A 13,667-nucleotide genomic window follows, 5' to 3' on the forward strand; every position below is an offset into this window, starting at 1 on the left:
TCATAGAATTTTACGAAATAGCAGTTTTGAAACCTGAAATTTTAAAAGAAATTATAGAAATGCACACATACACACACATGCACCAAGCACAGAATGCAAACTCTTATCCCTTACAAAAGTTTTCATGGTAATTCTTGTACAAAAAACTAAGAACTCTATGGCAACAAAGGCAGTGTGAGAAAATGTAGCCCCAATGCTAAACAAACACACCCTAATCTCAAGGTTCTCGGTGCAAGTTGAGGGAGAGCAGTCTGAGAATGCGAATGACTTCAAGGAGAAGAAGAAAATCCTTAGAGCCAGCTTTTCGCATTGATGCTACCAAGTCTATGCTTGGTCCTGAGACCATTAATGGAATCTGGGTTTAGCGAAAACAAGCCACTGAGCTACTGAATTGTCTGCAGCATCCCGCAGCCTGGAAATGTCTAGGACTCAAATTCTTCACCATTTTGGGTGCACCAACTTATAACTTCTACCAGAGAACAGACCTTATCCTCACCACCAACCCCAAAAAGATGAATAAAGAAATGGCTTCTTTGAGTAGCCCTGTAGGATGCCATGCATAGGAACCCTAACAGTGGTCTTAGCAAAGAAAACTCACTTGAAAATTCACTAAAGATTTTTTTTAAACTTTCAAGGCAGATTTTATATGTTGAGCACGTTCTTCAGGATATTCACAGTGCATACTTCTTCAAAAAAGGCAAATGGTCTTTCTCCCCAAATACATAATTTTATTCTACAATAACAGTATGAAGAGAATACTGATTCTTGAGTTTTTTGCTTCCCTGCCCTAGATGCCAGTAGCAATTTGATTTGCAGCATTATCCATGTCATCTTCAATATAAGATCATTTGGTTACTTGATATTCGAGTGCAGTCAAAGTGGTCAATACTACCTTTAAGTATTTAAGGGGTGAAGAAAAACCAACACGATGCATTTGTTTCTGTTTGTAGCCTACACCAAATTGGAAGGCCAGCCTGCCCAATCAGTTACAGATGTGGACCACAAAGCAAGCTACCATTTTGGAAATCTTTAGCATGTGTTAGGAGTGACTCAGCAATCTTTGCAGAGGATTTTAAGTTTCATGAGAGCCTAAAAGAAACATTTCCATATCCACTAAAGAATGCAATCAGAGGAAAGGCTCTGACTCTTTCCCAACCTCCCAGGGAATAAGATTCATGTAGGTAAGCCACCCAAGGACACCCCCAAATATACAGAGAATGCTAGTCTCTCTTTGGGGCTCCAGACTTAAGTATTAAACTGCCTACCTGACATCTCTACTTGGGAGATTTATAAGCTTCATTTTAAGCTTCAAATGTTTAGAAAAGAACTCTGGCCATGTCCAGTCCCAAACCTGCTCTTCACTCATAGTCTCCTGTCCTAGGAAATGGCACCACTATCTACCCGGGTATTCATGTCGGAAACCTGAGAATGATCCTTGGCAGTTCAGCCTCCCTCCCCTCCCACAGCGACCCCATCATCTGGGAGTCTTCCTTCTGAAGCATGCCACCAGTGCGTCTCTTCTCTCTGTGCCCACTGCCACTGCCTTGGTCCAAGTGACAACTTCCTTGGAATGCTGTAGGAGCCTTTACAAGTATTCTTACCTTATTACACTCTATTCTCCACATAACATGAGAGGTATCCTCTTTAAAAATGCAAATCTGATCATGCCCTACTTAAAGTCTTAACACGTCCTTCTTAACATCCTTCAGTGATTTTCTAACACTCTGAATATAAAATCCAAGATCCTTAACCTGACTCCCAAAGTCCTGAACCACCTGGCTTCTCTGAAGCCTCATCCCCAGATATCTTCCAGCCTACCCTCTATAATTCAGCTCTGTTGGCCTTCATTAAATTCCTCAAATGTGTCAAATACTTTCTTACCTCAGGGCCTTTGCACATGCCCTGGAATGTTCCCCAACTCTTCAACTAGCTCCTGCTCAGAAAAGCATTCCTCATCTTCCATCTCCACTCTAGGTCTTGTTACAGTCTACAGGTCTTTATTTTTTCTTCAAAGTAGTTATCATTATTCTTAATAATATAGCACACTACATACCACAGGCACCATGACGGCAAAGACTATTTGATTGAGTTACCTCCATTTCACTCATTCATTCTCCAGTACCTAGCCCCATGCCTGCCACATAACAGATATGTGATGAATCAATATTTGATGAATGAAAATGAGAACAGAATGAATGAGAGACAGGATAGAAGAGAATATACAAAAGGGAAAATAAAAGAAGGAAAGGAGCTAATAAAGATCAGACAAGGAGAGAGAACTGAATAATGTATGACGTGAAGGTGTAAGGAAAAAGGAATGATTTTTCTTCTTATTTTTAATCTTTAATGGCCTACTTAAAATAGTGTAATAATAATAATAAAATAATATTATTAAGCTGCTAAAGCCGTTCTCGCCCTCGTCTTTGACGACAATTACAATTGCCTGCCCCCTCCGCCACATCCTGTACTTCAGAAATAAAACCACAGGGTTATATTCTGACGCCGTAGTGAAACAGAGCTCTCTCCTGCCCTGTCCCACTCACAACCTAGCCTGGCCCAGATCCCAAGTTCTCTCCAGGGTGTCAAGGAGAGGGAGCCGCAGCAGGGCAGGAAGCAACAGGCTCCTTCCGTTCCCACTCTCAGAAGTGTCATCCTACCTCAGCATACCAGGTTTCATGTAAGGTTAAAACTCAAACAAATTATATGTCAAACCCAGGAGCTTGCCATCCCAGCCGGAGCCGCTAATCGGCTCTAGCTCTTGTGGTTTGGAGCTTTGGGGAAAATTAAAGAACTTTAACACCAGGCTCCTAAAACAGTTTAGTTCTTTAAACCATAACCATATTTCGGACGGCTTGTGGGGAAATGGCCATGAAAGGGGGACACGTGCAACCACTTACTCAGATTTGTTGAGGGCAAGGCTGGTCCAGTATGCTTCGATGGGGGCACTCACTACGGCATCGAAAAGGACTTCCTGTATCAATTCTTTATCACCTGTTGGGAGGGACAGACTTGAGAAGACGGGATTGGCTGGGCCCCAAAAGGGGGCACGAGAGGCATTCGTGGGCTCACTTTGCAGTATCTGCAGGCTACTTTCTCACATGGCGTGTTGTTTTATGCGTTAACCTCCCACCAGCTGAAAATATGAAACAGTTCTGACACCTGATATGGCAGCAATACAGGGGACCCTAAGCATTTGGATGAGGCGATGGTAAATTGAGAGTCTGGGATGTCTAGCACTTCAGGTTTTGCTTTCTCGCTCCAGCTAGTAGTTTATGCTATGGACCAGCATGCCAACTCAAGGACTGGGAGACCAGAAGCCAGCACTCCCCAGAAAATTTGTTCCTTTCTTCCCCATTTCTGTCCTCTATCAAAATCTGCAATTCTTCAGGACCCTGATCTCAGTCGGTTGTAAGAAGGAAAAGGGATATGATAATGTAATACCTCCTGGGACTCTGATTTTGTGATTCCATCTGTTTAAGAGTTTTTTTCACTTTAAAGGGAGATATCTGTCCCTATTCAAAGGGACTCTTGACAGAGCTACATGGAAGAGGCTAAGGACTCTGGGGGATATCATGAGTCTAGCAGAGGCATCCTCAAGCTCTCCAATCACTCCACTGAGTGGGGCAACTAGTTATCGCCAACAATGGGCCAGTCCTCACCTTGGCTGGTGGCCCAGAAGACAGTGGAGCTTTGCTGTAAAAGCAAAAACTGGATACAACTCATCATCAATAAGATAGTGGATACAGTCACGTCATGGAATACCACATAGTAATTCAAACAGATGCATTAGAGCTAAATGATCAACACAAATAAATCTCAAAGACATAATGAAAAACAAGCTATAGAATAACATATATAATATTATACTATACATAATATATATTCTACCATATATATAAATTTGAATATACAAAATAATGGTACATACTGCTTATAGATACCTATATATAGTGATAGTATAAAATGCATGGCAGTGATAAACAAACACAGGATGGTAATTCTTTCTGGGAGGGAAATGGGACTGTGCAGGGGTACCCAGGGGCTTCACCATTATCTGTAATGTTTCATTCCTTAAAATGTACCTGAAGCGAATATGGCAAAATATTAAGATATGATAAAGCTGGATGGTAAACATAAATGCTTTTTTATATTATCTCGATACTTTTGCTTTTTAAATATGTTATTCAAAAAGTCAAAGAAAATAAAAAATTGGGCTCATGTGATGTCCATCTGATCCTTTCTCTACCAGAGCATATCCTGAAAAGTTAGGCCCTGCCATGAAGATGAGGTTTAGGAGCTGGATAACCTCCTTACACACCTCTCATAAGGCTGCTGTGGTCATTCTATAAGATGACACATATAACGTACTTTTCACATCACTGAATAAGCGACATCTTATTCAGTAGAGGTAGGGGCAGCTGCCATGCTCATTTTTGGGGAATCTCCCTCTTTCCAAACTTTAGCTACTGGAACTAACTGATGTTAGTCCAGGGACTGCTCTTGCACTTGGTGAGCATCAGGCCTGGTGCAGCTCTCTCCCTGCCCTCTTTGCACCAGTCACTGGTCATTTGTGACTCCTTGAGCTCCCTCAGAGGGCACTCCTTGTAGGAGGAGAGGCAGCAGAACATATACCACAAGAGGCACATGTTGCAGGTGATCCCACTCTGGAGAGACCAGGAGACCGACACTATGGCCTTGGGTGAGACGAGTCCTATTCCCAGCCCATGTTTCTCATTTGTAAAATAAGGGGGCAGATATTTACAGTCCCTTCCCAGTTGTAACATTTTCATCCTACTCAAGTGCTTGACTAAATGATTCTGTAGGGGACAAATCCAATGCAAAAGGTCACACTGGGATTGGGGCTTCTACATGACTTTCGGTAACCCATTCTTTCTCCTGCTCCTACAGGAAGCAGACATTTAGCTGGATTTAATGTGACCACTAATCTCTGCCTGAGCAAAGCTTCCCTTGAAAACTGAGAAGTATGGTTCTGAGTTCACACCCCACCACTGCCACGTGCACACTCAATGCATGTTTGAAAGCACACTTACACTGCAGCAGAGGTTCTTTGCCTTTGAGGTAGAGCTTAATAGCTTCTAACTGAGACAGATGACGGTGCTCTGGGTGTAGGTCAGTGTTGCAGTAGGACCTAAGAACATGACATGGCCCAAAATAAGAACAGGTAAGTATCTACAGCATCACTTTCCTTTGCCATTGAACCAGGAGAACTGGGCAAGGAAATACAGACAACTTGAAATTAGAGAATGCAACAAATACCACTGCTGATGGAGGATTGCTTAACTCTTACCATTCGTCTGCCAAGGACACATCAGGATGCTCTAAGTCATGTAGGCCTGGAGATCAAAGAGAAGGGGGTAATGAGTAAGTATCACCTGTGTGGGGCACTGATTCCCCTCATCCTCTCATGTGCTTCAAATGTTCTAGGGCAGGGCCATGGGATGGGTTAAGGGTAGACATCAACCCCAAAGATATCCGCCTGGGAAAAGGGAGTCTGAACCAAGCAAACAAGCTCTCTTTCCAGGTAGAACCCTCTCCTCATTTCTGCCTCACTCGGCCACTACTGCCAACTTCCCCGGCTGTGTCCCAGAAAAGCCTTAACTTCTTGAAGATAAATGATACGCCAGTGAGTCCTGGGAGAGAAGTATAGCATGACAGTAGAAACACCGACATTGCAGCCCCATAGAACCTGAGCTTGGAACTGGGCTAGGCCACTTAACTCCTGTGTGATGTCAGCATGTTACTTTACTTCTCTATGTCAGTCTGTGCAAAACAGAAATAATAATAGTCCCTAACTGATGGGTGGCTATGAGGGTGAAATTATAGGTTGAATGATAGGAAATTGCCAATAGTCACCTGTTTTTGATCAGCAAAAATTGCTAGCTGTTATAGAGTCCTAAGTAAAAATGAGTCATCAATCTGGAAAGGTAGCTAGGAGAACTGGGGCTTGCAGGGAATTTGGGAGCTTTTATAGAATACTCTAGACCAGCCTAACTCTGTGAAATCACTGTCTTTCCTTGTGTCTTCATGTGACTTCATTTTGATAGTTCATCAGCAGGCATACACTGCCCAGTGAAGACCTCAGGGAACTCTGATGATGCTTCCAGCCTGTTTTAGGATGCCAGAGTGTTCCCAAATGACCAACAGATCTTACTGCACTCAGGATTCAGTTTCCTCCTCAAATACATGTGTATAAAATAAATAGCAAAATATTAGACCTATCATCACACACTCCTGCTTGATTTTATGGGAAGCAGGGAACAAATTAGATAGAATATCATCATATATGACCCAAGTGGCCATATCCTGGTTCCAACGCCTACTTGTTCAATGATCCTGGGAATGTCACTTCAACTATTTGAGTTATATCAGTTGGAAGATGCAGGAAATAATACCTAACTCACAGACTCCATGAGAAGGTTAACTGGGACAGCGATTAGTCCCTAGGACAATTCATGCATCCTTGCGTCCATCCATCCTTTCTTCCCTTTCTCTTTCCCTCCCTCCCAACCTTTCTCTCTCTGTCCCTCCCAATCTTCCTTCCTTCTTCCCTTACTTCCTCCTCTTGCATTCTCTCTCCCTCCCTTCCTTCCATATGTTTCTGTGCATCAACTATGTGCCAGGTACTATTTTAGGCCCTGAGAATATAGCAGTGAACAAAACAAAAATCACTGCCTTCATGGTATTTACTTTCTAGTGGCAGAAAAGAGATACATAAATAAAATTAAAATATGTAGCATTTCAGTTAGGGGTGAGGGCTATGAAGGAAAGAGAGAATGGAACAAAGATAGGGAGCTCCAAAAGAGGGAAAGGGATGAGAGAACGTTTCAACTTTCACTACGGTAGCTAGGGAAGCTTTCACTGAGAAAGAGACTTTTGAGCAAAGACCTGAAGGAGGTGAGGTAGAGAGGCATGCAGATAACTGGGAGAGAGTGCTCATGCCAGAAGGAAGAACAAGTGGAAAGGCCCTGAGGTGGGATCTTTTCTTCCTGGAATATCAGGTTATTGATGTCAGTTTTATCTATTTTTCTAGTTTCATCCACAAAGCCCTCTCTGGCTATATTTCATAGGACCTATAGATGAGACCCTGAAGGAAAGATTTTTTTTTTTTTTTTGAGGAAGATTAGTACTGAGCTAACATCTGCTGCCAATCCTCCTCTTTTTGCTGAGGAAGATTGGCCCTGAGCTAACATCCATGCCCATCTTCCTCTACTTTATACGTGGTACGCCTACTACAGCATGGCTTGCCAAGTGGTGCCATGTCTGCACCCAGGATCCGAACCGGCGAACCCCGGGCCGCCAAAGCGGAACGTGCACACGTAACTGCTGCGCCACCGGGTCGGCCCCGAAAGATCTCTGATTGCTTCCACTCTGAGTTCCTAGGGCACCAAGGAAATTTAATTGTTCTCTAATTCTCTCACCTCTGATTTTGGTCCTCTTGATAAAATCACATCTATCGATGATTGATAATGCTGACAATAATGACATAAGCTCTAATTTATTGAACAATTACTATGTACAATATATATAAAAGATACAAATCAAGTGACGAGGAGATTCAGAAGACAAATGATTTCAGCAGGCAGAACTACAGCCCATGTCTTCAACCTCAGTAGCAACTCCTTACATTTTGAGCAAAGTCTACCTGTTCACCATCTTTGTAATAACCAGCATTGGCAAAGCATGTTGAAAATGCCTACATTCTGTGGGGCAGCATTCCTTATAGAAGATCCTACACAATTGTGGTTGCCTTCCCCCAGAAATTCCTTCTTTCTCAAGAACAGAGCAGAACAATAATCAAGATGAGCCTCTCTTCCAGTTAGCCCAAGGCGAAGCAGCTTTCTCAGGCACTGTTACTCAGCAAAGTTGGTAGGATTGTAAGCCCTCTTATTTACAGAGAACTAACAGAGAGGGGAAGACCTGGCCTCATTTGTATGGATAACCAGGCACTCTCCCCCTTGCTGAGGATTCAAATATTTTTTGCATAGTGGTTACAGTGAGCTCTGAAATTCTCTCTCCGTGACCTCTCAGCCTAACAGCTGTGGAACATACAGGGAGATGATAGTGAGTAAAGAAATGATCCAAAAGACAATGCAAAACAACTCTGTGTGTGTGTGTGTGTGTGTGTGCATGTGTGTGACAGAGAGAGAGAGAGAGTGAGAAAGAGAGAGAGAAAAGAGGGAGGGGCAGGCCCATGTATTGAGGATTGACTAAGGGAATGGACACATGGAAGGCAAATAATCCATTAATAATCTCTCTTTCAATCGTTCTGACCATGAGTTATTCACTCAGCTTGACCTCAGATGGCTTAGACATGAATTTTCTGGCTTCATGGGCAGTGATATCCACAGATCCACACATAGCTCATACAGCCTGAAAATTCTAGAAGTAAAAACAGTGATCTCTGAGAACACATCTTGTTGGGTATCTTGCCCAAGTCACAATGTTGCCTTTCTCTTGAGTGTCTCTGGTAAGAGAGATCACGTGGTTGATCAGCTCTGCAGGGGGCACACTCTGGGTTCTGCCTAGGTCATGATGACCCCCTTCACTCTCCTTCCTATTCCTTATGATCTCGCAATCACTTGGGAGGCAAAACCAACATCTGTGAAACAATGTATGGAGAGTCAGCAGTGCACCAGAAGGCCATCTTGGAACTTCCCATCTCAGGGACAACCAATCTCTTTGTTCATTCTCCACTACATCATTGGAGTGAGCCACAAGGTGGTCCAGCTTCTGGAAGTTCATCACATTCATTTGTAACCAGCTCTAACCAATTAAAACTGGACTTGTAACTGACCTTCCTGCTCTTAGCCACACTCCCTGGGGACATCCAGAAAGAGCACTGGTCTGGTCTGACTCCTCCTCTGTGAAGATGCTAAGTCTAACACCCAGATTGGGCAAGTGACTTACTCAAGGCCATTTGGGCAGTGGAGCCTTCAGAGGCCAGCCCTACTCTTCCTTGTGAGTTGGAAGCCAGCCCCAGCCCTCCCTCTGAGCTGGTGATGCTGGGAAAGGTAATTTCTCTGAGTACTGGGTCGTTGGGAGATGAAAAGGACAGTATGAGTGTGACAGCAGTTTTAAAGTTTAAAGAGCTGTAACAACTGCTACCATTTATTGGGAGTTTAACAGTGCACAGATGCTTTATGAAGACAAGAGGATCTGGGAATCTCAAGGTGCTACTTACTCCTTCTGACCTATGTAAATCATTTAAATGATCACATTTCCCTTTGGACCCAGGCTGCCATGAAACACGAGTGAAATTTGTGGCTCAACTGTGTAGGAGACTAAGGCTTGCATATCTTTGTTTTCTTTTTTTTTCTGGGCTTGAGTTTTTACACTAATTTGTATTTTTTCTGGTACTGATTTTTATGGATGAGAAGAATATAGTTGGCGGATGATTCCTATGAGTTGCCTCAACAACTCTGTGGATTAAAGCAGAATATAAATAAATGAAATCATAAGGAAGGCCACCACTAGCTGAGGTTCCCATCATTCTGAAACTAGGCAAGTAAGGTGGCACCAAGTGGGAAGCAGTTGAGTCAAACACCCAGAGACCGGGCAGAGGGTTAGACAGATGAGCAAGTGCTTCACTTAACCCACTAGTTGGCTCCGGGCTTTCTTCCCACACTAAAGGATAAGACGGATCGAGGCAGCGCCTTACCTTCTTCAATGGTTACATTCCCTCGGAAGAAATATTTCCCATGGCCTCTGGAGAGCGCCACACCTAAACTGTGCAGAGAAACAAAGCAGACCTTGAAATCCACAGCATCGACTGGAATAGACTTGTGGGCTAACTTTTTATTTTCCATTTTCACATTTCCATTTCACGTTCTGTAAACAATTTTTCCAACAGTTTACTTTCAGAACCCCACTGATTATAGTTGGTGTTGGTTTTTCTTAGGTTCAATCAGCTGCTTCAAAGGAATTTCTGATTGGAAATGCCAGCAGCAATTGGCTGCTCTCGTGTGCTTTTAAAGAGGTGTGGCAAACTGCTCACCCATCTAGCAAGTTCTTCTCTTGGACGCCCTCCCAAGGCCCTGTGCCCTGCTCTTCACTACCACCTTATGCACCCCTGCCCTACATTCAGCCACAGATGGGTCTTTCCAGACCCTACAGGTTGGGACTAGGGAAAATTAACCCCTTTTCAAGGGCAAACATGCAAACTTCCACTACTACTTGAGCATAGCCACATTATTGTGTTTTGAGCTTCTTTGCCCATTCCTCTCCTTAGTCTAATAGATTTTTCACACTCTCACTGGCTTGACTTAAGGTCCTTTCTGTTTTTGCCTAAAGTAAGAGAGTATGTTTTGAAAAGACAGTCTCTTTATTTGGCAAACCCACTTAGTGGTCATGTGTTCCCTCGATGGCTCTGGTTCCAAATGGAATCCACGCATGATCCCTGGCAGTATATGACAACAAGGCCACAATTTATTTTTCAGACTAATCTATAGCCAGTAAATTCTTTCTCTCCTTAGCTCTGCGAGGCACCTGTTCAGAAACATGAAGCAGCCCCACTGAAATAACATGTTACGAAAGGTGTTGTAACACTTGGTTAATGGTAGCAGGAGATTATTGAATACCACATATGCATCTGAAAGCAGGCAATGAGGCAAAGCCATTTTTCAGGACTATTACAAAGAGAAATAACAGATTCCAAGGTAGACAAGCACAGAAGGACAGTTCAGAGAAATTTAAATGGAAGCACAACATGTGGGGATGGATATGCCACCTCCAAGTTGGAAGGATTTTTTTTTGGTCATGGAAATAAAAGGTGAAATGGAACTCACTGGGTAGCAAGTTAGATGGTTAAGGACCCTGGTAACCCTCTGAACTCGCCTCTCCACCCTTAGTTGGAACCCCCCAAGCTTATTTGCTTGATAATGAGATGCAAAGCCATGACAAATTGAGTGAGTTCTCCTAGGTGAGCCTGAACCATCTTCCCCCTTCTGGAAAACAAAAACAAAAGCAGCCTGGGAAAAGCCCCTTCCTCACTCTTTCCAGCCTTTCGGCAGGGTGTTTGGGTATCTTCAGATGATGAGCTCTGAGAGCGTCAGCAGGTTTTGTACAAACACAACTGATGGGTCTGATGGAATGTCCATGTATTATGGTCAGCTCTACCTGAAAGGAGTACCCTTGATGTCTGTATAATAGTAGTCATTTGTCATCACCAAAACCCGTTTCTAGATTGAAAAAAAGTCATAGAGAAAAGAAAACATGGTTAGTCTGCTAGGTGAAGTTTTCAGAAATAAATAAAAATAAATGGACACACTATGATCAGGTTAACAGTACTACATGAATCTTGTTTGAGATAAGTAAAGACAAGAGAAAAATGATCTCAGCGAAAGATATTTATTCCAGATAGAGCTTTCAAAGCTAATTTTTCACAGTGGTTTGTTTTAAATTAAGCAGCAAGAATGTTTGAGAAAAATGTACCCCTTTGTCCACTGTCTTCTTCACCTCCATGGAAAACTTCCCAGTCTTTCGATTCACCATGGCATTTCTCAACTAAAACGATAAAAGGAAATTGGCATTAGTTCTTCTCTGGGTTACCATGTTGTCTGGATGGCTTGCATCCTCCAGCTTGGGAACATATTTGATGGCTTGTGCAAAGCAGAGGTATGACAGGGCTGAGCTGTTTTCCCACCGAATCTGAGGCACTTTTGCAGTGTCTGCATATTGCTTTCAGACCTCTAGAACAGACTTCTGAAGAATAAACATCCAACTGCTGTTGTACAAGAGGAGAGAGGCAAACAACAATAAATAAATGATTTTCAACTTCAATTTGGGGTGCTTGTATAAGCCTCAGGGCGACAATGACAGAAAAGCCTGTGCAATGTTGATGAATCCTGAGAGTCAGCGTACAAACCCTCAGCAACCCGCTAAAACACTCAAAAAGCAAGAATGTCTCCCGGGACAAGTTACATTTTCAAAAAGGGTATTGGTATGTCATGGAGAAATCATTTTTCAAAACATAATCAAGTTAAAGACGTTTTCCTACATAGGAGTTTAAAAAAAAAGGTCAACCATTTGGAAGAAGGGGATCAGCTTTTCATAGCATGAATCATCTTCAAATGCTCTCCGAGAAATCTGGGCCAACTAATGGTCTCGCTGACGCTGACGGGCAGTAACCGGGCAACCTCATATCTGATTTTTGGAGGTCCTGTCTAGGAATTGTGAGCCTTGCTCCCTTCCCCCACCCCTGGCTGACCTCTCCTAATTACCTGTGGCCCTTCCATGAGTTCAGGGAAGGACAGCAGACACAGTGATGAAAGATGTGCTGTCGTGGGCACCAATGGGAGATGACGGGAAGGCCATTTAATAGAATAGGAACAAATGCTGACATGCCACAGCCTGTCTGTTGGGAAAGGCTCTTTCCCAGGCCCATGACTCGGTTTTTTTTTTTTTTTTTTTCTTATCCTTTCCCCTCTTTTCTCCTTTGAGGAGCTTGAACAAGATCTGGGTGATAGAAAACTGCAACGCTTGCAAGCAACCTAAATTTGATTCGAGGCTGTCTAGATTTGGGTTCACATTCCCATCTTCTGTGAGAGAGAGTAAAAGCATAATTTTTAGCTGGAGGCATGTATAAAATAAAACATATATTTTACTCTAGATATTTTTTAACAACATATAATGGGCATTTCTGGAAATATTTTCCCATTTTAACTTTTGTGGTTTTGGATGGGGAGGGCTGGTCCTAATTAAGTCTACTTTCTAACTTTTAAGAACGGCTCAATTTATCTTTAACATGGTTTTCATTTTTCCTCTTTCTGGTGCCTGCCTAAAGCCATTTGGGACCTTCCCCTCTCACATTCCCCAGGCAAGTCAGAGATTAGGTAAGCCCCTCCATGCCTCCGTGCCACCCCACCCCCAACTCCCAGTAGCACAGAACAATCAGCATGGGGCCTGGGAGGGTCCAAGGCCAGGGTCACTGATGCTTTCTGGAGGCAAATGCTTAGATGATTAGTCTACTCTTTCCCTTTTCTTCAATAAGAATGAAAATAGCTTAGACCTATTGAACACCTACTTGTGAGTCAGGATAGCACGGTAGTTAAGAAGCGTCTCTAGCCACAGCTTTATGATTGTGGATAAATCACTTACCTTCTCTGTGCCTCAATTTCCTTTTCTGCAAAAGGGAACTAATGACAGTACTCATCTCATGGAACTGTAGTGAGAATTAAATGAGCTAATACTTAGACGAGTGCCTGGTGCACTCTAAGCATTCAGTCCATATAGCCGTCCTCCATCATCATCACCAGCATTATCATCTTCATTATCATCCTCCTCACTTCTCTTTAATGTCAGACTCCTTTCAATAGCTTAAGGAATCAGAATTCAAACTCGAGCTTGCTTGACACAGATGCCCAAGCTCTAAACCAATATTTTTCAAACTTTTTTGACTGTGAGCCACATGAGAAATACACCTGACGACGACCTCTGACAGCTCCTATTTTAACAGATTTCAGTGCTTTTAATGGCTGCTTGTGAACAATTAAATGGATTTTGTGATCTCCCTCCAACTCCCTGGGTTGAAAACTGCTGCTCTTAACCACCTCTGGGTTGGCACAGACTGAAAAAGAGGCAGCCCAAGGTCAAGAGAAGTGACCCAGGATATCAAGGTTCAAGTTTTACCAATGACACATACCACTGTC

General features: G+C 43.0%; 1 protein-coding gene across 4 annotated transcripts in view; it reads right to left on the reverse strand.

Annotated features, from left to right (window-relative positions):
- The window catches only part of CACNA2D3 (calcium voltage-gated channel auxiliary subunit alpha2delta 3), an 824,202-nt gene that overhangs the window by 152,751 nt on the left and 657,784 nt on the right, over positions 1-13,667 (reverse strand). For all 4 annotated transcript variants that reach the window (XR_011426865.1, XM_070237387.1, XM_070237386.1 and 1 more), the window contains 6 exons: positions 11,452-11,523; positions 11,137-11,198; positions 9,680-9,747; positions 5,309-5,354; positions 5,052-5,149; positions 2,898-2,991 (listed from right to left, as the gene is read on the reverse strand). Coding sequence is in view for 3 of the 4 variants with exons in the window: in XM_070237387.1 (XP_070093488.1) it covers positions 2,898-2,991; positions 5,052-5,149; positions 5,309-5,354; positions 9,680-9,747; positions 11,137-11,198; positions 11,452-11,523 (440 nt within the window). In the remaining variant the exon portion in view is untranslated. The remainder of the gene's footprint in view (positions 1-2,897; positions 2,992-5,051; positions 5,150-5,308; positions 5,355-9,679; positions 9,748-11,136; positions 11,199-11,451; positions 11,524-13,667) is intronic.

Source organism: Equus caballus, chromosome 16 (assembly GCF_041296265.1).
Source record: "Equus caballus isolate H_3958 breed thoroughbred chromosome 16, TB-T2T, whole genome shotgun sequence".
Lineage (NCBI taxonomy): Eukaryota > Metazoa > Chordata > Mammalia > Perissodactyla > Equidae > Equus > Equus caballus.